A 21,541-nucleotide genomic window follows, 5' to 3' on the forward strand; every position below is an offset into this window, starting at 1 on the left:
CTTCCTCATACCCCATTGTGACAGGTGAGTGTTATTCCCGTTTTACAGGTGGGGAGAACAAGGCACAGAGAAATTAAATAACTTTTTCAAAGTCACAGAGTTCCTGACCAGTACTCAGAGACATGAGGGCTTGAAGGGAACTCGAGAAGTCATCAAGTCCAGGCCTCTGAAGAGGCAGGACCAAGTAAACCTAGGCCATCCCTGACAGGTCCAACCTGTTCTTACAAAACTTCCTGAGATGGGGATTCCACTTCCCTTGGAAGCCTATTCCAGAGCTTAACTACCCTTACCACTAGGAAATTTTTCCTAATAACTAACGTAAGTCTCCCTTGCTGTAGACTAAGCTCATTACTACTTGTCCTACCTTCAGTGACATGGAGAACAGTTGATCACAGTCCTCTTTATAGGTCCTTAACATACCTGATGACTGTTATCAGGCCCCCACCCAGTCTTTTCTCAAGACTAAATGTGCCCAGTTTTTTTAACCTTTCCTCGTAGGTCAAGTTTTATCATTTTTGTTGCTCTCCTCTGGACTCTCTCCAGTTTGTCCAAATCTTTCCTCGAGTATGGCACCCAGAATTGGACACAGTACTTCAGCTGAAGCCTCACCAGTGCCGAGTAAAGCAGGACAATTAGCTCCTGTCTCTTACATACAACACTTCAGTTAATAAATCCAAGAATGATATTAGCCTTTTTTGTAACTTCACATTGTTGACTCATCTTCAACTTGTGATCCACTATAACCCCCAGATCCTTTTCAGCAGTACTACCACCTAGCCAATTATTCTGCATTTTGTAGCTGTGCATTTGATTTCTTTGTTCTATGTGAAGTACTTTGCACTTATCTTTATTGACTTTCATCTTGTTGAATTCAGGCGGATTCTTTAATTTGTCAAAGTTTTTTTTGAATTCTAATCCTGTCCTCCAAAGTGCTTGCAGCCCTTTCCAGCTTAATGTCATCCATAAATTGTATAAGTATACTTTCCACTCCATTATCCAAGTCATCAGTGAAAATGTTGAATAGTCCAGACCCAGGACTGACTCCTGCAGGATCCCAATAGATACATACCCATTCTAATAGCAAATCATCAATAACTACTCTTTGAGTATAGTCATTCAGCCAGTTGTGCACCCACTTTATAGTAATTTTATCTAGACCACATTTCCTGAGTGTGTCTCATTCTCAAAAATACATTAGCTGAGGTTTGCTCTTTTTTCTAAATCTGAACAATCACGAACACATAGCCCTATTCTCAATTCATCTGGTTTCTTCTAGTGATCTTTCAAAGTGATTTGTGAGTACAAAAACTAAATAAATAAAATGAAAAAATTAAAGTTCAAATGCAATTGCTCCTTCAGACTATTTAGAAAAATTTGTTTAATGAACAGAATTCTATAAATAGTAACTTTCTGTAACAGTTCTCAGAACAATCTTACCACTTAAGTAGTAGCAGCAGTATCACTACCAAAATGCAAATTCTTTAAAGCAAAAAAAAAAAAAAAAAAAGCCAAACAAAACACCACACATCTAGAGTGAAAAATAACTGTCTTTACCCCATCTTACACAATATTTACATTTTCCAGTGGGATGTCTTTAAATGCAGATACAGCACACATTGAAACCCATTACAAACATTAGAAGCAATTTTCAAGTGAACTACAATTTTTTTCTGGAAGATTGGATTGTTGATTCCATCACCTCTACATGATGCCATGTTTGAGAAATATTTTCCCCATTCTAGATCTATTCCATCTTGTCATTTAGTAATGTTCATTCACTAAACAGCAGAGACTAGTTTCCAAAATTTTAATTATAACTGCAAAAGGAACACAAAATATAAATGTGCATTATATTTGGGATTGATCAGAGAGATGCTTTACTTCAAATCTGTCACTTCCTTTTGGATTGGGTACAGGGGAAGAAATAAGCAAAGGGAATTACAGTGAAAACTAACAGAAACACAAGCTTTTTCCCCACCAATTAAATTAGAAAATTCAAACAGTACTTTGCCAAACAAATTTCAATATGTGATCCAGGAAACTGCAGTTCCCCACAGAAGTGTTGCATTCTTAGAATATCCTAATGCCCTTCTGTTGTACAGAGAGTCAGTTAAACAGACAAGACAGTATTTACAAGAGACCCAGGATTGGCAGCTCCTACTCCTGGATTAACAGATCCATTAAAGTCCTTTAACCATTCATAGCTCATCATGTTTTGCAGGGTCCATGCTGGGTTTAATGAAAACTCCTTCCATTGCCATCCAGTAGTTGTGATGATTAGGAGAATGCATGCCATGAACTTCCCGTTGGCCTCTGATTGGGTGGCCATATTGTTCTCCCGTTATTGAAAGGAAGACGTCAGTTCCTATGTGCTTGAAACGCACTGCATCCTCCCGCTCCCAGTGTGTCCCACTGCACTGTACTGTCCATATATCCAAGTCATCTCCTTCACCATCATCACCAAAGGCACTTACTTCCTGAATTAGAAATAAGGGAACACCAATGATACTTAAGACACCAATCACTCAGCCAGCAGGGGGATTGTAAAGAGAAGGGTAGGTGGGAAACAAAAAGTGATGTTGTATTGCTTTTATGACAATGGATCTAACCCGGATGGGATAATTTGCCCCCTCTATAGTCCAGAGGTAAAATGCCCAAAATAAAGGCATTATGAACAAAAATAAAACAAGGGAAACGGGACAATCCTTTCAAGAAAAAAAACACCTTGAAATCTAAAGAATAAAATACTCCTCGGATACAGGGCTCACCTTCCTTCCTCTCAGCAAGATAGTATGGCATCAATCAGGTATTTAAGTCATTCTTAAGAAACATTTCCTCTCCGTCATTTATTTTATTACTATTTATATCGCAGTAGCGCCTAGAGATCCCATTGTGTGAGGCACTGTACAAACACACAGTAAAAAGACAGTTCTCAAAGAACTTAGAATCTAAGTAGACAAGACAAATGGTGGGAGACCATGTGACTTGCCAAGGTCACACAGTAGGTCTGTGACCAAGTCAGAAATAGAACCCAGGTCTCATATATCCCAATCTAATGTCCTATCCACCATACCATGCTACCTCTCAGGAAGGAAGACTCTAGTGAATACTTATGGAAACCCACAACAGCTAAATAAGAAATGTATTTTAAGACGTACACTGGAACCCCGCTATAACACGCCCCGTGATAACGCAAATTCGTTTATAACGTGGAGCGAGTCTGGCCCCGGCGGCTGCAGCAGGCGCGGGGCAAGTCTGGCAGGCACGGGACGTTTGGGATCCATGCCCCAGCAGCTGCAGCAGGAGCGACTCTCCCTGCAGCCCCGGCCTGCCCCTGGGGTTCTCACCTCTGTCCCCGGCAGGGCCGGCTCCAGCCCGCATCCTTCCCTCCGCGGATCGATGTAGGGGGCGGCAGCGCGGAGGAGGGAAACGCCCTGCTAGGAGCGGGCTGCAGGGTGGTGCGGAGCCCTCCCGGCAGTCAGCGCGGCAGGCCGGCGGTGGTAGTCTTCGGGGGCCCCGCTCCCCTGGCCAGAGCCCCAGCCGGAGCGTGGCAAGCCCCGTGGCTCCGCTCTCCCGGCCGGAGCGCAGCAGCCCCGTTCTGCCGGCAGGACTCTGGCCGGAGCGTGGCCAGCCCCGCGGCTCCCCCCACCCCAGTCGGCAATCTCAAGTGCCGCCCCAGGAATCGGGCCCCACCGGCCCTGGCGACAGGAGGGGCCGAATGGCCAGCGCCCCAGCTGAAGGAAGCCCTGGCCGCCCCCATTCTCTCTCTCCCTCCTCCCTCCCTCCCCCTAGCCAGGACACGGAAGCTGAACACAATTACAGTGGAACCCCGCTATAACGCGACCCCGCATTTACCACAATTGAATTTTTTGGACCCCAATGATCGCGTTATAGCGGGGTTCCACTGTATTTTCAAATTTTGCAGAAGCACTTGCTTAATGATGAGGGAGGGAGCCGGGAGGACTAAGAAGGGGAAACACTGATCTTCAGAGAAATACAAAGATGAAGTGTGTAAGTGTGGAAGCAAAGGGTTCTTTTGATGGGGTGGGAAGAGAGCAAAATGAGGATAGAGAGAGACTTAGGATATGTCTACACAGCAGCTGGGAGGGTTTCCCAGCATGATTAGACAAACTACTCGAGCTAGTGCACTAAAAATAGCGTGGCTAAAGAGCGGCATAGGTGGTGTCTTGGGCTAGCTGCCTGAATACAATTCTGCCTGACCCCTGGGTACGTACTCGGGCAGGTAGCCCAAGCCACTGCAGACACATTGCTATTTTTAACATGCTAGCTGGAGCTGAACTAGTGTGTGTCTGTCTACCTGCACTGGGACGCACCCTTCCAGCTACTGTGTAGATATACCCTAAGTGACTTGCCCAAGCTCACACACAAAGTCTGAGGCAGAGTAGGTCTCACAAGTCCCTGGCCAGCATCCAAAACCCTGGACCGTCTTTAGTCTCATGCTGGTCTCTAGCTTCGCAAAAACTTTTACTTTACCAAATGACTGCTCCAAATTAGGGTGAAGACTATTTTAGATATTTTTTCCACACACAAGAGAAATTAATAAAGCACAAGGTTTGAAGCACAACTCACCATCTTACCTGATTATTGGACAGCGGTGATGGGAAGTGATGCGTGTGTAAGTTTTTTCCTGTGTTAACATGGGTAAGTCGGATTGCTTGCCCACACTTCACTGGTGTTCCTCGTTGGCAAGTGTCATCATTTTTCCCTCGAATCCGCCAGTAACTGTTAGCATCATCTGAAACTTCAACTCCAGTCACCGACTGCTGCCCACTTCCTGTTTCAAAATAATTTAAATGGTAGTTGACCTAACCCACCTTTCACCAGTTCAGGGAATCAAAAATACTTTATTACTAAAGAACATCAATCTATTCAGACTAATAATTGGAGGGGAACAGCAAAGGAGGGTTGCAAGACTAATTTCCCTTCTTGCCCTATTTTTACACCACTCCTGAAACTAGTACAGCTTCTAGATCAACATCCTCACCTGTGATGCAAACCCAGAAAAAAATATATACTGAACAGTTGAGAAGCTGAAGAGTCACTAACACACAAATATTACCAGGGGATAACACGATTTTCCCGTGCCAGGATTCTCATAGGTGTTGTGCCCTCACATCTCCCCTACTGACTTCAATGGGAGTTGCAGGTACTCTGCACCTTAGAACAGTGGTTCTCAAATCAGGGGTCCAAGGCCCCCAAGGGGGCCATGAGCAGGTTTCAGGGGGGCCGCCAAGCATGGCCAGCATTAGACTTGCTTGGGCCCAGGGCAGAAAGCTGAAACCCCACCACATGGGGTTGAAGCCTGGGCCCTGAGCCCCGCCACCTGGTGAGGAAGCCAAAGCCTGAGCAATATAGGGTGCGGGGAGAGGGGGGAGGACGCAGCATGAGGCCCCAGGCAATTGCTCTGCTTGCTATCCCCTAACCCCAGCCCTGGCTTTTATATGCAGAAAACCAGTTATTGTGGCACAGGTGGGCCATGGAATTTGTATAGCCTGTTGAGGGGGCCTCAGAAAGAAAAAGGTTGAGACCCCCTCCCTGCCTTAGGATATCAGGTTCTGAAGCTGTTGAAACTGACGACTGCTCATTAAATGAAGCATTTTTAAATTAAAGTGACTGTTGCCAATGGCTCCAGACCCCCTTTTGGATACCCCCCCTAACTGTTCTGAGTGGCTCAGTCCTGGATATTTGCTTACTCCCGCTAAGGAAGGAGTCAGGCTCCGTGGTAAGTGCTGCATGTGAGAACTTGGCTGGTGATGTGGCCTCCAGATGAAAAACGAAACCTGTGGGATACCAGCAGGACACTTTCCCCCCCGGCTTTGTGCCAGCGGCATTTGTCCGTGGGAGCTGCCCTTCCTTTCACCCTCTTCCGTCGCCCTGTTAGCAGCACTTAGCAGCACTTGCCTAGCAGCCGACTTCTTCAGGAGCCAGCCACCCTCCCTCCCCACATCTCCCGCCCCGTAAGCCTCGGCGCCGCCCCCTCCCGGCGCGGGGAGCGCCCGGGCCAGCCCGTCAGCCCGTCGGGCAGGGCCCCGTCAGGGCTCCCCTCCCAGCCCGGGCAGCCGATCTCAGACCGCCACAGGGCCGGGCTCCGGCCTTAGCCCGCGCCCACCCCGGATACCTCCCCAGCATCCCCATCGCCCTCCTCCAGTCCCCGCCTCCGAGTTCTCCCGCCGCCCCCTTCCTCAGCCCGGCCCGCCGGACCCCTCCCCACCGCCCCCTCAGGCCGCGGCCTCCCGCCGTCTCCGGCCCCGATCCTCACCCGATCCGTACTTGACCTCGTGCGAGTGCAGCCGCACGTTGTGGCGGGTGTTGAGCAGCTTCAGCACCGACCCGCAGGTAACAGCGCCCGGCCCGGGCTCCCTGCCGCGGCCCGGCCCGCACAGCAGCGCCAGGAGCAGCAGGAGGCAGCAGCAGCGGCGCCGCATCTCTCCTCAGCCCGGCGGCCCCGGTGCCCAGCGGCTCCACACACAACCAACCCGCCCGCTTCCGCAACCGACCGGCACGCCGCTTCCGCATCCCGGCCAATCATACGACGCCAGCACCGCAGCCTGCCAATCCCCGCCCGCCTCTCTTCCAACATCGCCTCCGCATTGGGCCGCCACCTGCCGACCGCACAAAGCGTACACGAAGGAGGAGCCCATTGGCCTAGGGAAGATGCCAAAACAACCAATCAGAAGAGGCGGCGTGGCACCTCTCAGGGAGCGGACCCAGAGGGAAACTAAAAGTTGGAGTCCAAGGGAATTAGTCAGTGGGGGCAGGTGGGAGCTAACAGGTGGGTTGGACCTTCGATACGTGGGGCTACCTCATGGCCAGTCCCTGCTATAGGGATTGGCAGCAACAAGAGGCCCAATTGTCACTCCTTGCGGTGCCACACAGCCAACCCACCCCAAAACATCAGCGTGTTAACCTTGTGCCTCGCCAGCCTCCCCTGGCACCCGCACATCAAGCAAAGCATCAGCATGCCTCAAGGCCAGGCAGGGACACTCCCCTTGCACTGGCACATCAGCATAGTACCATGAGTAGAGTTGATCTGACTTTTTTTATCCACTGAAAATTCCTACCTTTCAAAAATAAACAACCCCTCCCCCCCAAAACTGGAAACTCTTCAGTTTTCAGACAAAAAACCCAACACAAAACAAAAAAGATTTCTTTGAGGACAGCAAGCACGTTCTGCTAAAATATTTGTTTAGTTGAAACCCCAATTTTCAGTTGCAAAAATGTAAATGAAAAGTTGTTGCCCAGCCCTAATGATAAGGGGAAAACGGGACCCTCAAATGGCCTGGCAATGAGACTGGGCTATTAAATAACATGGCATCCTGGAAATAACAGTTCCAAGAAGTTCAGTGAGCCTCTCTGCCACATAGTTCTTGTCATTCTCAATGCCACATTTAACAAAGGGCTGAAAAGAAAAGTCAAAATATTGTAGCAGATTGGTTAGTGTGTGTGTGTAACACTGCCCCTGTACTGGATAAAAGCTTCTCAACCATGTGGCATAGCCAACATATTGCTAACAGCTAATAATGACTTTCGTTCAGCTCAAGTGATTGTGTGCCTGTGCTTTTGGAGCAGAAATGTCACTTTTTTATCCCAAGTGCTACTATGAAGTTATTGTAGCATAAAGCAATTATTAAATTATAAAAACTATCACAGAAAAGTACTCTGTATAGAAAGTAACTGAGACAATGAATGGATCCTTTTACACTTCTAGTGCAGTTCTGCAGACTGAAGCAAATTTTCTTTCCTTACATGGTTCTGGAAAGAAGAAGAATGTGTTTCTCACCACTTTATCTACAGGAGCAGCTGGGGCAAGAGGTGACACTGAGGGAACTATTATGTGGGCTCTCTTAGATATGCATCTGATAGTGGATACAGGGCCTGTAACAACATACCATGTTCATTGCTGGAAGCATGGTGTGAGGATGCCAAGCTACCAATTTAATGCTCCTATGAGGGCAACATAGGTAATTTTCTTGGGACAAAGCAAAAAGTCTCCAACCCTCCAAGCCACAAGGAGGTAAATAGGAATGGAATTGCATGTGTGCAGAAGTGGGCTCTCTTCTAAGTTATCCTGACCTGGATAGTTTGGGCAGCACATCACCATTTTGGGCTAGTGAGAGCGTCATGAGATACTCAGCTGACTCCATTTTCCACCAGTGCTGAATCCGTCAAGCCCTTTGCGCCCCACATGATGCAACTCATTCATTCGCTCACTCAAAGGTTTGTTATTTGAGTTGTTGATATTAACCTATTACATATGTAGAGAAGTGTCTCTGACTTTTGGTTCATGCGTGTTCAAATTGCCTGTATTAAATTAAGCTTCAGTCCTAAATCTCCCTCAACCACAACTGTACCCCTACTCCCTACACCATGTACATTTCTGTTCATCAGAAAATCATTTTCTATTGCTTGATGTTTGTGTCTGATCCAAAAGAATGCAAATGAATATGGTGCATTGTTTGGCACTTGAAACCTTATTTCTGTTTCTTCTAAAAGGCTTTCCTCTTCTTCTAACTAAGACAACAGCTCACTTTTGTTACTGTTTTTTAAACAGGGCAAAACAGATGTCTGTGGTTGCCGTTTTAGCCATGGAAAATCAATCATATGGGGCTTTAGCTGGCACCTGTTTATCTTTCTGGGAGGTCACTAACTCCGAGTGCATTTAGTACAGTTTATATGGTGCTCCCTACAATGCGTTTCAGTTGTACTTTAGAAACATAATTGGGTTAGAAAGCTTGCCAACAAAGAACCCCATTGGTGCCAAACAACTAGGGCAATTAACAGCCACATTATTGCTATAGGAACTGTTGTTGTTTTTAGTAGGCTGCTGTGAGCTGCAGGTAAACTCTCCCCTGAAATTATATGATGGGGGTGGGATTGAGATATATGCTTCTTGGAGGGGAACATTATAATTCCTCTTTATGCACATGAAACAAAAAACTCAGTGAAACTGAACCAGTATAACAGACCAGACCAGCAAACAGCTATAATGCCTTAGGCCCTTAGTCACTTACAGGACCGGCTCCAGGCACCAGCTTAACAAGCAGGTGCTTGGGGCGGCCAAGGGAGAGGGGCGGCACCTGCGGCAATTCGGGGGCGGCAGGTCCCTCACTCCCTCTAGGAGCGAAGGACCTACCGCTGAACTGCAGCTGCCGATCGTGGCTTTTTTTTTTTTTTTTTCCCAATTGCTGCCGCCAATCGCGGGGCAGAAATGCTGGAGCCGGCCCTGGTCACTTAACCTTACAGTCCTTAAGTTGTAGTCTTGATTTTTAGAGATACTAAGCACTCACAACTTCCTTTCCACTGTACTTGTGGCTACTGAGCATCCATGAAAATCAGGCCATAATTGACTTTGCAGTAGGAATCAGTCCTGGATTAGAAGTGCAGGGACCCATAAGATACAGGGGTGTACCTTGAGAGGAGTATTCTGGCACAAAGCACTTTATTTTACAAGAGGATTCTCCTTTCTATTATATTGGTCTTTGTGAAACAAGCTTTGAGCTTTCTGTTTAGTGTGTATGACAAAAGCGCTAACTGACAATGAGGCTAACATGGCAGGCAGCTCTCAGGTTTGATCTACACACCAAATTGTACCGATTTAGCTGGACTCGTGACACTTCATATACAAGTGCTTGGGTATGAAGAATGTGATAGGACTCTTGGCTTCTAATCCTCAGATTGCTGCTAATCTGAGGCAAGACATTCAGGGCCTGATCCAAAGCTTGTTGAGGTCAGTGGGTGTAAATTAGGAGTCATTCCACTGAAATCAGTGAAATTACAGTGGGAAGAAGGAAATTACCCCCCTAACTGCTCTGTGGCTCACTACACCTATTTTCCTTTGCCACTGTCTTTTCCCCCACATTGATAAACTGGTTGTAATGATGCTTCTCCAGATTGAGTACCGTAATTTTATTATCTCACTTCATTTAGCATAAATGGGGCCCTGATCTCAGCTGGGGCTCTAAGCACTGCAGTACTACAAATAATAAATAATAGTAATCATCATAATAGGAGTCAATCACCCAAGGAGAGCTAGATGTAGTTAAAAGAAAGGGTAGATTGCAAAGAATTTTTGGAAATGTATAGCTCCCTGCCCCCTAACAGACATGTCATTTGTGGAGTGGGGGCCGATAATAGGTATTCAGGTGTGTTAGCAATACATGCAAATAAATAGAAGAAATTTGACAATAAAATACAAATATATTTGTTTTATTTTAAACTGGTAAGGTTTCAAATTTTGGGGAGAACAGTTGATGATTTTCGGCTGCTGTCCCCTGTGATGCTAGTCCTTTGAGAAAATGAGGATTGCCTTAGAGATTCTACAGAATTCTGGCCTTCAGTGTCCGGTAAAATAGTCGATGATTTTCTATTGCTCCCCTCCATGATGCTAGTCCTTCGAGAAGATGAGGTTTGCCGTAGAGGTTCTACAGAATTCTGGCCTTCAGTGTCCAGTAAAACAGTTGACGATTTTCGGCTGCTCTCCCTGGTGATGCTAGTCCTTCTAGAAGATGAGGCTTCCCATAGAGGTTCTACAGAATTCTGGGCTTCAGTGTCTGATAAAACTGTCGGTGATTTTCTGTTGCTCTCACTGGTGATGCTAGCCCTTCGAGAAGACAAGGATTGCCTAGAAGATTCTATAGAATTCTGTCCCTCAGTGTCCAGTAAAGCAGCAGATAATTTTCTCTGGCTATCAATGGGAATGATAGACTTCCCAGAAAATGACATTTGTCTTAAGGCTTCCACAGAATCCAGACCTTGCAAATCCTCTCCACTTTGTGGTATATCATCGGGGAATTTTAGAGGAACTATTTCAGTTATTTCTGGCAGAGAAGAGATGTTTTGTTCAGTGGGTTTCTCAATTAATTTTACCTTGCCAGTGATCATTTTTGGTTTAGAATGAGCGGTTTTTTGGTCACCACTCTTTGAAGTAAGCTTTGGGGGTTTAGCGGGTCTTTTTGCATGTACCTGCTGATATACCTCGGCCCAATCAATCTGCGATGATAACCTTATGCCGCTGCCCTTTAATTTTTTAAAGCCAAACATTATCTCAAGGAGTATCTTTGTTACAGGAACTGAAATAAACCCAAGTTTCTCTGACAATGACTTTTCATAGTTATACTTGTACAATACATGTCTGGCTGCATTTTCAACAAGAAAGTCAACAATCTCCTCTTGTCTTCTGTAAAGCTTGCCTTTCAAGCGTCCACCTGATAGATCTTTTTTTAAAATCTGTCTGTAAAACTGATGTCTTGAAAGAAAACGACCAGTAGACTATCCATAATTTCAGTGGGCAAAACAGAAAAAAAAGGTTATTCATTAAAAAGTCTATTTAATACCAACATTTTAAATGCAAAATTTAGTAAGTTAAGTGTTTTAAACCTATGGGGCCCAACTCTGCAACCACTCACTAGTATATCTCCATGGATTTCCATGGAGTATTCTTGATTTATACCAATCTGAGAGCAGAATCAAGCCCTTTGGGCCAAGTTCTGCTCTCTGTTAGGTGTAAATTGAAATCAATAGAGTTAGTCTGGATTTCCACCAGCCTAACTGCAAATAGCATTTGTTCTATCAGCTGTGCATATTTTGCAGCAGATCCAATGTGAAGGGAATCATCCAAATGTTGGTTTTGATTGCTGTTTGTATTTGATTTCCTTTTAGTTATTTGAAGGTGGGGGAATGCAACATTTTGGGCTAGATTTTTAAAGGTATTTAGGCCCCTAAAGATGCAGATGGGCACCTAGTGGGATTTTCACAAGTGTTGAGGCACCTACCTCCCACTGATTTCAATGGGAGTGAGGGCACCTTTAAAAATCTGGCTCGTTGTGATCTGCATGAATGTGATGTGCTACATACCTTCTTAGGACACTTTCCTTTACATATTTACATTAGAAAATGATTAAGAATTTGTTTTCAGACATTGTCATTTCATCTGCAGTTGTGAAGTAGTTTTGCTGCGATGAGCCTGTCACTTGGATTCGAGATGAAACCATCACTCCTACCATTTAGTCAAAGTGTTTGTATGTTTGGTCCCATTATTTTACTCTTTGTTAGGGATTCCCCTCCTTCTTCCTTCCCCCTCCCAATGTCTTTTAACTTTACAAACCCTTTTATATTTTCTAATTCTTGTAAGAATGTGGCATAAAAGCCGTTTGTGGTAGGAACAGACAAACCTATTTTCAAAAACCATGGACTCCAAGTTCATCTCAGACTCAAATGTTAATGGGTTTGCATTGTATGTAGGAGAGACTATGAGGAAGAGGAGGGGGAATGGAGTAAAATCAGCTGTAAATGAACATTAATTAATTTAAAATATAGAAAGGTTTGGACATTCTGACTTAAGGGTGGTGTATGAATATTAATTCTAATTAATAGCCAAATCTTGGTCCAGTTGAACTCTAATGCAGTGGTTCCCAAATTCTATTGGTATATGTACACTTCCTTAAAAACACTGATGTTTGAAGTGCTTACCACATGCAAATTTCTCCTTTTTGTGCACATATATTTTAGCCTTAATAAGCTTAATGTAAGTATTTATGGATTCACAGTAAAATAAGTTTTGAATTTGGCTGGTGGAGATCTGCCTGGGGCAAATTAGAAGAGAGGAGAGTTTGCCTGAGGGAGTCTGGGTGGAAGAATTAGAGGCCATGAGGTTTAAACCTGGTAGGGAATTTTCTGACAAAACCATTATTCATAAGAAAATGCCAGTTTGTCAAAATTGAAACTTTTCATGGGAGCATACCGGTTTCAACAAAACTTTTGCTGGGAAAGATTTTGCAAATCCAGGATGGAATTTCTAGTCAAAACCAAAGAGAGCGAGAGCGAGACCAACCCCATGATAACCTGGTGACAAGGGCACTCACTTGAAATGTAGGAGACCCAAGTTCCGGTCCCTGCTCTACTGCATATTTGATTTATACCATGTTGAACAATTGCACCTGAAGATATTGAGAAAGACCCACCCACTGAATAGTCTGTGGCCAGGGGACTTACCTTGGGTGTGGAAGATACAGGTACAAATCCCTGGTCTGGCTGATTCAGACCAGGGACTTGAACCTAGGTTGTGCACATTACAGGTGAATGCCCTGTTCACAGGCTATTGGCTAATCTGAGCGAAGGCAGAGGTTTCTCACTTTGTTGTTGTGGGACAGTTTTATGTGAGTGTTTGAAAGTTCTCAGTTTTGTCCTGATGTGAAATATGAAAATTTTTGAAATCCCGAAAAATGTCACGAGATATGAATACCGTTTCTTGGCTAGCTCTAATGAGGTTAGACTTATGTTAGTGGTTCCAGCTGGAGTGCAGGGGAGCTCTGGTGCTGTGTGTGTGCGCAGCCCCTGGATTCTCTCTGGATTGTCTTTCCTACATGTCTCCTCCTACTGTCCTCACAATTCTTTCCTCTTGGTTAAGGGATTCCACAGCTCTTCTCCATGGGATTGTGCTGTGATTCAAACAGGTTTCCTCATCCCACCAGTATCCAGGTTCCAGCCTTATTCCATGAAACCTCCCTTGGTCTCATTCATTTCTTCCCTTTCGTGTAGGCCCCCACAGCCCTCCTCTGTGAGGCTGTGGAGTGATTAAGGCAGGCTTCCTTAACCTGCCAGTCTCCCTTCTGTTTCTAGGCTCCATCCTAGGGATGCTCCCCTGTAATTCTCCTCTCCAAGTGGCCTGCCCTCTGTCTCCTCCTGGGAGCCATCTAACATCAAGGTTTTATCATGTTAAGGTGATAGCTACCTGATTAACACTTGGTCCTATTCCCCAGCTAGTCTACTGCTCCCTTGAAAACCTTTTTCCTTAAAGGGGTCATGTGATGGAATAAAGGTTGCCTGGCCTCAGCTCCCCTCCTCCCGCTTTTAGAGGGGACAGACCATCCTGTTACAGTGTATCACTTCCAACAAGACCACCTACCACTGTTTGGGAATCCCTGATATAGGGTAAAACTCCAGTTGACTTCAGTGGAACTAAGATTTAGCCGTAAATGCATATTTAGGTCCTGATCCTGCAAGATACTCCAGCACCTATGCAGAGTCCCACTGAAGACTCTGGAGTCTGCCCACATGCATTTCCTTGCAGAATCAGGGCCCGAGTTTAACATTTTCATACTGGAAAATTAGCCATTTAATATTAAACCCGACATGACAGTAAAAGCCACCACAATCACCACCAAAGGCCAACTCCTCCCTTCATTTACCCTGTGCAGCCTCCCGCCCTTCCCCTGGACCAGGTTCTGATCTAATTTACCAAAGTCCCTGATCCAGCATGGGAATTAGAAACCGAGTCTCCCACATCCCAAGTGAGTGCTCTGAGCATTGGGATAGAAGGTTAAAGGGGCAGAGGCACCACTAACACCATTTCCTCAATTTTGTAAATGGCTCCAAAATGCGCTTGTGAATCCAGCCCTTTGTTTCCAAATTTCCCTTGCCTTTATTTAAAACAAAAAAGCCTGAAATCTAAATGAACTGTTTAGTTTTGGGTTGAGTTTTGTTCAATTCAAAATTAAAATGTTTCCGACTTTTTGATTCACTGAAAATTCCAACAAGTTTTGGTTTCGGGTTGACACCAAATAATTTTTTTTTCAATTTTTCAGAACTGCCAGCAACCTAAAAAATCAGTTGTTCACACAACTCTGCTCCTGCGTGGTTGAAGTATGAGGACTGCATAGTGACCTCTGTGAGCTCTCCTAAATTGAACACAGTCCTATAACGACTGAATCTGAGTTTTGAGTCCACGCTGTTCAAGTGGGCATGAAATTAGGCAAAATGAGTTAATTCATCCCTGATTCTTAAATAGACCTCATACATTATGAAGTAGGTATAAACAGCACCAAGCACTATGGAATGATAACAGTACTCAAGTATTCCACAGATATATGATTATAAATAATTTGGTTGAGCTAAAAAAAGCAAAGGTACCTGGGAAAATGAAAGTTCCTCTTCTACCATCGCTGGTTTCTTTGGTTTAGGCTTAGGAAGTGGGGGTGGCTCATATTTTGGTTTGGGAGGAGGTTTCTCAACTGGCGGCCTAGGCTTGGATTTAGGGAGCGGGGGCGGTACATATTTTGCCTTGGGTGGAGGTGCCTCATCTACTGCCCTAGGCTTGGATTTAGGGAGTGGGGGTGGCACATATTTTGGTTTGGATGGAGGTTTCTCAAGTGGTGATTTTGGCTTGGATTTATGAAGTGACTGTGGTTTATGTTTTGATTTTTGTGTAGATTCTTTTAATGTCTTCTTTCCTGTCTTTGACTTGGATTCCTTTCCCTCTTCTGTCTTTTCCTCCTCTGTCTTTCCCTTCTCTGCATTTTCTGAAGCTGTTTGAGTCGACTCATCTATTTTTCCAGGTGAAGAACTTTTTTCATAGAGACTTGTTACATTCAAATCATCACCACATGGTTGGGAATCACCAATAATGCCAGAGTCATCGGCCATGTTAAATAAAGGGGATCCATCTTTCTTTGTTGTATTCAATAATTCTAGAATGGCCTGATTTACAATATCTTGAAGAGCAGAGAATAATTTATTTTCTTCTAAGAAATCAAGCGTTTCAAATGGTTGCTGACCAGGATAATAGAGAGCAGTATCAGATGGAGTGGGTCGTTTCTGGACATTTGTGATTTCTTTTTCAATGTGTTTAGTATCAAAAGATGAGTCTTTCTCAAACTGAGACTTATCTTTCTTCTTAATCTTAGAGAAAAAATCTGACGTAGCTCGTTGTCCATGGAGGCCAACAGAAGACTCTGCCAGTTGTGCCCAAATGTGAAAGTGTTCTTGACGGAAATAATAATCAGCTGATTTTTCTGTAACACTCTGTAACAGAACAGAAAGAAGGTGAAGATCTGAAAAGAGTAAATAATGTAATGGATAAAAGCAAAAGGAAGCATTAGGACATTGTAGCAAAGGAAGGAAAAGAGGTAAGGTTTCAATAGACAAATCCCATTTCAGATTTGAGAGACGCGTCCTTGAATCTGAACCCCTGTGAAATTCAATGAAGACTGGAGTTTAATCCTTGTATCTGAACCTGTCCTTTTCAAATATTGGTTCTGGGATGGATCCAAAACCAGAGAGGCCTATTTTCTGTTTGGATGCAACACAACTCTTATGAGAACATTCCCATGAACTAGCTGCATGTAGGGTGGAATTGTTCTTCCAGCACTTAGGTTTAAAATTGCAAGATTGCAGTATAATAAAATCAAAGCCTGAACTGCAGCTTTCATTCGGCCTCATACTCTGTTACCAACTTTTGCAATTTTATCACAAATCTTGCGATATTTGTATTATGCTTGAAGCCCCAGCTCCTGGAGTCATGTGAATACAGGAGAAGCTGAGATTTCATATTTTTAAATAAGTAATTTTGTAGCATCATGATTGTAGAGAAGAGCCTGAAAATGTGACCCAAGTACACCCTAAAGAAACCAGAAGGCAAATAAAAAGAATCACAAATTAATTATATGTGATTTTTAGGTACATGATTCATGGTTTCTGAACCGTTGGGGTAGCAATGCTGCCCACACCTGAACCTTTAGAGTAAATCAGATCCAGACCCAAACTCCACTTTCTTGGCCCATTTCCAATTTATGTCCCTATTTTACAGTTTATAGTACCAGTTAGCTTCATTGGGACTACTCAAAGTGCATACTGTGGTGAAGGGAAAAGCAGTGGAACACCCATCCAGGGGAACTCTGCAGTTCCACAACAGGTTTGAGCAAAGGAAGGGCCCCCACGCCAGCTCAGGAGATGAGCGGCAGCCCACATCTGTAGTGCAGACCACAGTCCCTTCCATGACTATGCAGCCCAGGCCAGGACTAGGGAGCCTTCTGTGGTGACATGAGGCAGTACACACTGTGCTTAGTGAGGCTGGAAAGCAAAGTGGGTAAGGTTGCCCAACGTTTTCTATTATAAGACCCTGTTTTCAGTGGTTTATAATTTTGCCAAACTTTCACCATTCAGGCTGAAATTTTCCATGGTTGGTGTCTGCTTCAGGATGAATTGTTTTTAGAAAATTTCGACAAAAAATATTCAGCCATTTCTCAGAATGAGATGGGGAAAAAATATGCTGTTTTGCCCTTATTAGAAAATTAATATAGCTGTTTCATTGACAAGTTCTAGCATCTTCATGCTTTGGAGAAGGCCAGGGAAGGGGGACCTTGGTGTCAGGGACATGCCTTTTGCTGTCCCCATGAAAATAGACCCAAATTTGGTCAAATTATGAATCTCTGAAAATCCCAGTTTGCATAAGTAAATCAGAGACTTGTTAAGAGTCTGGCAGCTAAATTCTGCAAACAGTCCATTTGCACAGGGATGCAGGAGCTGAGCAGGACTCTCCTGGCAATTGCTCCAGGGGCTGCTGTAATGCTGGGGATAGGAACTGAGAGCAGGGAGACTTTCTCTCTTGTGGTCTCAGTGGTTCCCCTGTCACCCAGGAGAAGGAGGAGGAAATAGCCTGATTGGAATACAGAGGGATGAGGAGTCAGGCCTGGGGTAGTGATGGGGGATGTGATGTGTTGAGGAGCTGAGGGAGAGTGGAGAGGCACTGAGACATGGCACTGTGACATGGAGGAGGAAGACAAGCATGAAGAGTCAAGGATGTGTGTGCGGGGAACTGGGACAAGAAGCAGCTGCACGGACTAGGGTGAAAAGTGGTCAGGTTTTGGTGGGACAGGGGCAGATGGGTCTGTAATGACTAGAATACACTCCCCTCAACACCTGGAACAGAACCCAGAATTCATCCACGCCAAACAGCTCCACCCCTTCAGCAACTACTGTAAAATATTTCTAAAGTTTCTATCACAATTCTGTACCTTGGTTTGTTAGATCTCTAGTCTGCAATGATTTTTGGTGGTTCCTTGGCTAATGGCATAAACCAGGTTTCCCTGTATCTTCAATGCATAGCTTTGGTGCAGAGAATTCATGGCTCTTTTAATAGCTGGATTCTTCTACATTGTGTTTAATTTCAGAGATGGCTATGCCATTCTTAACTCACCATATTGTGCCTAGATAATGCAATGCCCTTCAAACAGGGGGACACATACTCCCTGAATTTCTTTATGGTAGACTAACATGAAGCCCAAAGGAGAAAGTTCAGGATGAAATTTCAGCTGGAACTTGGAATTGCCTTGCTTTTATGGCAAGTATTCACAACTGCATGTGTACACAAAAACATGTGTGCATTTGCACCCATAATTTGTATGTGCAGTTAGTGCATTTGCATGTGTATTCACGGCACTGGTGCATGCAAAAGGCAAATTAGATACACGGACACTTATAAATGCATATGGATTAGATATGTGATAGATTATGGGTCAAATCCAGTGCTGTGCTGCATGAGTAACCTAGCTTGGGGGTGGAAGAACAAGGCATAAGAAACCTCTTACCTCCTACCTCTACAAAGCAGCCAGCACACCACAGAGCACTAGGGTGGGGGAGTTTGTCTGCACAGGCAAGCACAGCACAGGCCTCATGGGATATGATCTGGTGACTAGATGGCATGGCCAAGTCCCCAGCTGGTGAGCGTACATGCTCCTTGGTATGTGCTACCCCAACTGTGTATGAAAAGGAGGAAAAGTATGTGCTTGGAAGCTGCCTGCCCTGAGCCATTTCATCACACTCTTGCAGAATGATTCTTGCGCTAAGTAAATAGCGGGCACAGATCCTTATCTCTTCCCCTGTCAGTGAGGCACCTACTGGTAAGGGCAGAATTTTGCTGCTTGTGTATGTCTATGATACTATAAAAGTAGTGTCAAGTAAAAATTGGGAGTACTTTCTTTCCTACTTTAATCTTACGGAAAAGAGTCCTAGTGCCCAGAGAATTAGAAGAGAGGAGTAGAAATACCTTTTTGTGGACTATCCCAGCCACTTCTTCTGTCCTCCTCCTTGTTTCTTTCTTTGGGGCTTGAGCTACAAACTTATCCAGCAGGCACTGATTCTGGAGTTTGGTTTCACTGCCCAGCTTATCCCCGGCCTTGCTTTTGAAACATTCCTTGCAGTCTTCCTCTGAACTGGATGTGGAGGGATAATGACTTGAGCTGAAACAATCACACTGCTTTCGACAGGAGATGGTCCAAGACTCACTTTCTGGACTAGAACTGACATCCTCTTTGAAATCAAGTAAACCCTCTTCATCCTCCATTATTACTTCCCTTATTTTCCGGATTGCCTCTTCCATGGTTTGCTGGAGGCTGTCCAATGCATCCATGTCGACCAAGAAGTCCACAAAATTGGAGAAATCCTGTGCAGCCCTGTGGACATTAGAGATGGGATCATCCTGCTTCCCTTTTTCCTCCACTTTATTGTCAATCTCAAATGTGCTAAAAGCCATAACAGCTGGTGATCCACAGGGAGAAGCTGGTCTCAGCAGGGCTTTCCAGTCATGTGTTTTTCTCACTTGGGTGACAGTTGGCTTGTTTGACGATTTGTCTCTCTGTAACTAAGCAAAGCAGGGAATGTCATTAATGAGGAGACTGGGAAGATCTGAAGCCCCATTGCTTGAGACTGAAAAACTAGATTGGCTTTTGCAGTCTTAACTGTAGAGTAACTATTGTAACTCCATAGTAAAGCCCGAGAAATTACACTAATTTTGGATGGTTTCAGAGTAGCAGCCGTGTTAGTCTGTATCCGCAAAAAGAAGAAGAGGAGTACTTGTGGCACCTTAGAGACTAACAAATTTATTAGAGCATAAGCTTTCGTGGACTACAGCCCACTTCTTCGGATGCAATTTTGGAATAATTGTGCAGGAGGAAGGACTAGATTATTTAGTAAGTCTTTGATTAATAAGAGAATAATCATTTAAGAATACTTTTAACTTTTCTGGTGCTTTCCATCCATGATCTCTAAATTTTACAAGCATTAGTGAATGTAACCTCACAATAGCCCATGAGAAAGGAATGTTTTATCACCCCGATTTTACAAATGAGGAAACTGAGGCACAGAGCGGTTAAGTGACTTATCTCAGCTCACACAGTGAGTCAATAGCAGGGCTGGGACCAGAGAACCCAGATCGCCTGTCTCTGTGCTTGACACTTTCCTTTGCCAGCTCTAACTGTTGTGATTCTAATATTCACTTTGCAAGGAAAGAAGGTTAAACGTTATTTCTGGTGAACAACTTTGAATGTGACCCTGAAATTGGTTGCAGGTGTGGAAAGGCCAAGTGTCAAAACTGATGCATTAATGGGGATTGTTGAAAGTTTATGTAAGTCCAAAAGAGGAAACCATCTCACTCAGCTGAGGAAACATTAATATAGACATTGTGATGAGCTGTAATAACCAGCCTGTTCTTTACAAAAGCTACTTGTCGTCTCTCTCCTCCCACACTGGCCCCCTGCCCAAAACATATGTTTTACCTACAGCAAGTCGAACAGAAATATCATGGGCAAAATATAGGCCTGATTCTCCTCCCTTTACCCCTTTTTCACACCACTGCAACTTCACGGGAGTTACAATTGATCTACACCAGTCTCAGTGAGTGGAGAACCAGGCCCAAAGGACAAGTCAGGCTGTCTCTGGTGTGTGCAGGGTGGAAGGGGGAGGGGGCAAGGAGCATGTATGTGATACTGGTGTATATAGGGGGTGAAGATGAGGTCTGCTGGGAGGTACTAAGGTCTGTCTGGATGGTGTATGAGAGGGCTGGGGCATCTGCTGTGTGTGTCTGAGGATAAGGTGTGCAAGTGTGGGCAGTGCAAGTGGTGGTGGGGATTGAGGTGGGTGAGGGGGTAAACTGGCAGGGAAGGATGACTTGCACATGTGGAGCGGTGAGGATGTTGTGTATGTGAGTGTGTTGGGTGCATGGGTAAGTGGGGGAGGCAGGTAAGGTGTATGGGGAGCAAGGGGTGTGTATGAAGGATATTTGGGAGTATTAGGGCGGCGGGGGGGAACAAAGATAAAATTTGTGGGGTGGGAGTGGATGTATAAGGTAGATGAGAGGGACCAGAAATCTTTCCTGTGGGATTGGAAATAAAAGGTTATTGTGGTGACTCCGGGTAGGAAAATGTTGCAGGCCCATGGCCCACAATCCCCATTGTGTAGATCCATGGCAGGATGTGTCCCTAGAAATGCAAGCTAAGGGGATGTTTTCTCTTTCTCTGATTCTTACCTGGGCTCCTTGAAGATCTTCATCATCTGCCAAATAGCCTGAGTAGTAGCGGCCCACCATGGTGCTGAAAGGACAGCGACTCTCCGTCCTCTCCTGCCTGCAGCTCCCTCTTCTTCCTCTTCCTGCTGCAGCTGCACAAGGCTCTGGAAAGAGTTTCCCACACAGAAGGGCTCTCGAGGGATGAGAGATACACAGCACTGGTGAAATCCTGACCCTATTTAAGTCAGTGGCAGTTTTGCTATTGTCTGCCGTGGGGCCAGGATTTCACACCATCTGTCAAATAACCCCTGCCATCTCCCTCTGCACACTCACCCCATCCAAAAGCCTTAGCAGTACCTCAGGAGAAAGTCTAAAAGAAAATCCAAGCACATTTCTAGATCAGATGAATTTGTCACAAGGGCAATAAAACAGTGTCAGAATAATTCGAGCCATTCTGGATTTACC

At 44.8% G+C, this 21,541-nt stretch overlaps 3 protein-coding genes across 5 annotated transcripts in view; 1 reads left to right on the forward strand and 2 right to left on the reverse strand.

Moving 5' to 3' along the window:
- The window catches only part of YDJC (YdjC chitooligosaccharide deacetylase homolog), a 76,274-nt gene that overhangs the window by 11,328 nt on the left and 43,405 nt on the right, over positions 1-21,541 (forward strand). The window lies entirely within an intron of this gene.
- On the reverse strand, positions 1,530-6,538 carry SDF2L1 (stromal cell derived factor 2 like 1). The gene is made up of 3 exons (XM_034791014.1): positions 6,281-6,538; positions 4,599-4,795; positions 1,530-2,477 (listed from the first exon to the last, which is right to left on the reverse strand). The coding sequence occupies exons 1-3, from the start codon at positions 6,444-6,446 to the stop codon at positions 2,199-2,201; spliced, it is 642 nt and encodes a 213-aa protein (XP_034646905.1). The 5' UTR covers positions 6,447-6,538; the 3' UTR covers positions 1,530-2,198.
- The window catches only part of CCDC116 (coiled-coil domain containing 116), a 50,551-nt gene continuing 39,216 nt past the window's right edge, over positions 10,207-21,541 (reverse strand). For both annotated transcript variants that reach the window (XM_034791007.1, XM_034791008.1), the window contains exons 2-5: positions 21,098-21,269; positions 18,842-19,435; positions 14,929-15,819; positions 10,207-11,289 (exon numbers count right to left, since the gene is read on the reverse strand). In XM_034791007.1, the coding sequence (XP_034646898.1) occupies positions 10,249-11,289; positions 14,929-15,819; positions 18,842-19,435; positions 21,098-21,157 (2,586 nt within the window). In that variant the 5' untranslated portion in view covers positions 21,158-21,269 and the 3' untranslated portion in view covers positions 10,207-10,248. The remainder of the gene's footprint in view (positions 11,290-14,928; positions 15,820-18,841; positions 19,436-21,097; positions 21,270-21,541) is intronic.

Source organism: Trachemys scripta, chromosome 15 (assembly GCF_013100865.1).
Source record: "Trachemys scripta elegans isolate TJP31775 chromosome 15, CAS_Tse_1.0, whole genome shotgun sequence".
Classification (NCBI taxonomy): Eukaryota; Metazoa; Chordata; order Testudines; family Emydidae; genus Trachemys; species Trachemys scripta.

What these genes read in the sequence shown, in the direction of transcription:
- SDF2L1 (XM_034791014.1), bottom strand. Translation starts at nt 6,446, where the DNA reads ATGCGGCGCCGCTGCTGCTGCCTCCTGCTGCTCCTGGCGCTGCTGTGC. An exon ending in CGAGGTCAAGTACGGATCGG is followed by an intron (nt 4,796 to 6,280) that starts GTGAGGATCGGG and finishes ATTTTGAAACAG; the next exon opens with GAAGTGGGCAGCAGTCGGTG. An exon ending in CACCGCTGTCCAATAATCAG is followed by an intron (nt 2,478 to 4,598) that starts GTAAGATGGTGA and finishes TTTCTAATTCAG; the next exon opens with GAAGTAAGTGCCTTTGGTGA.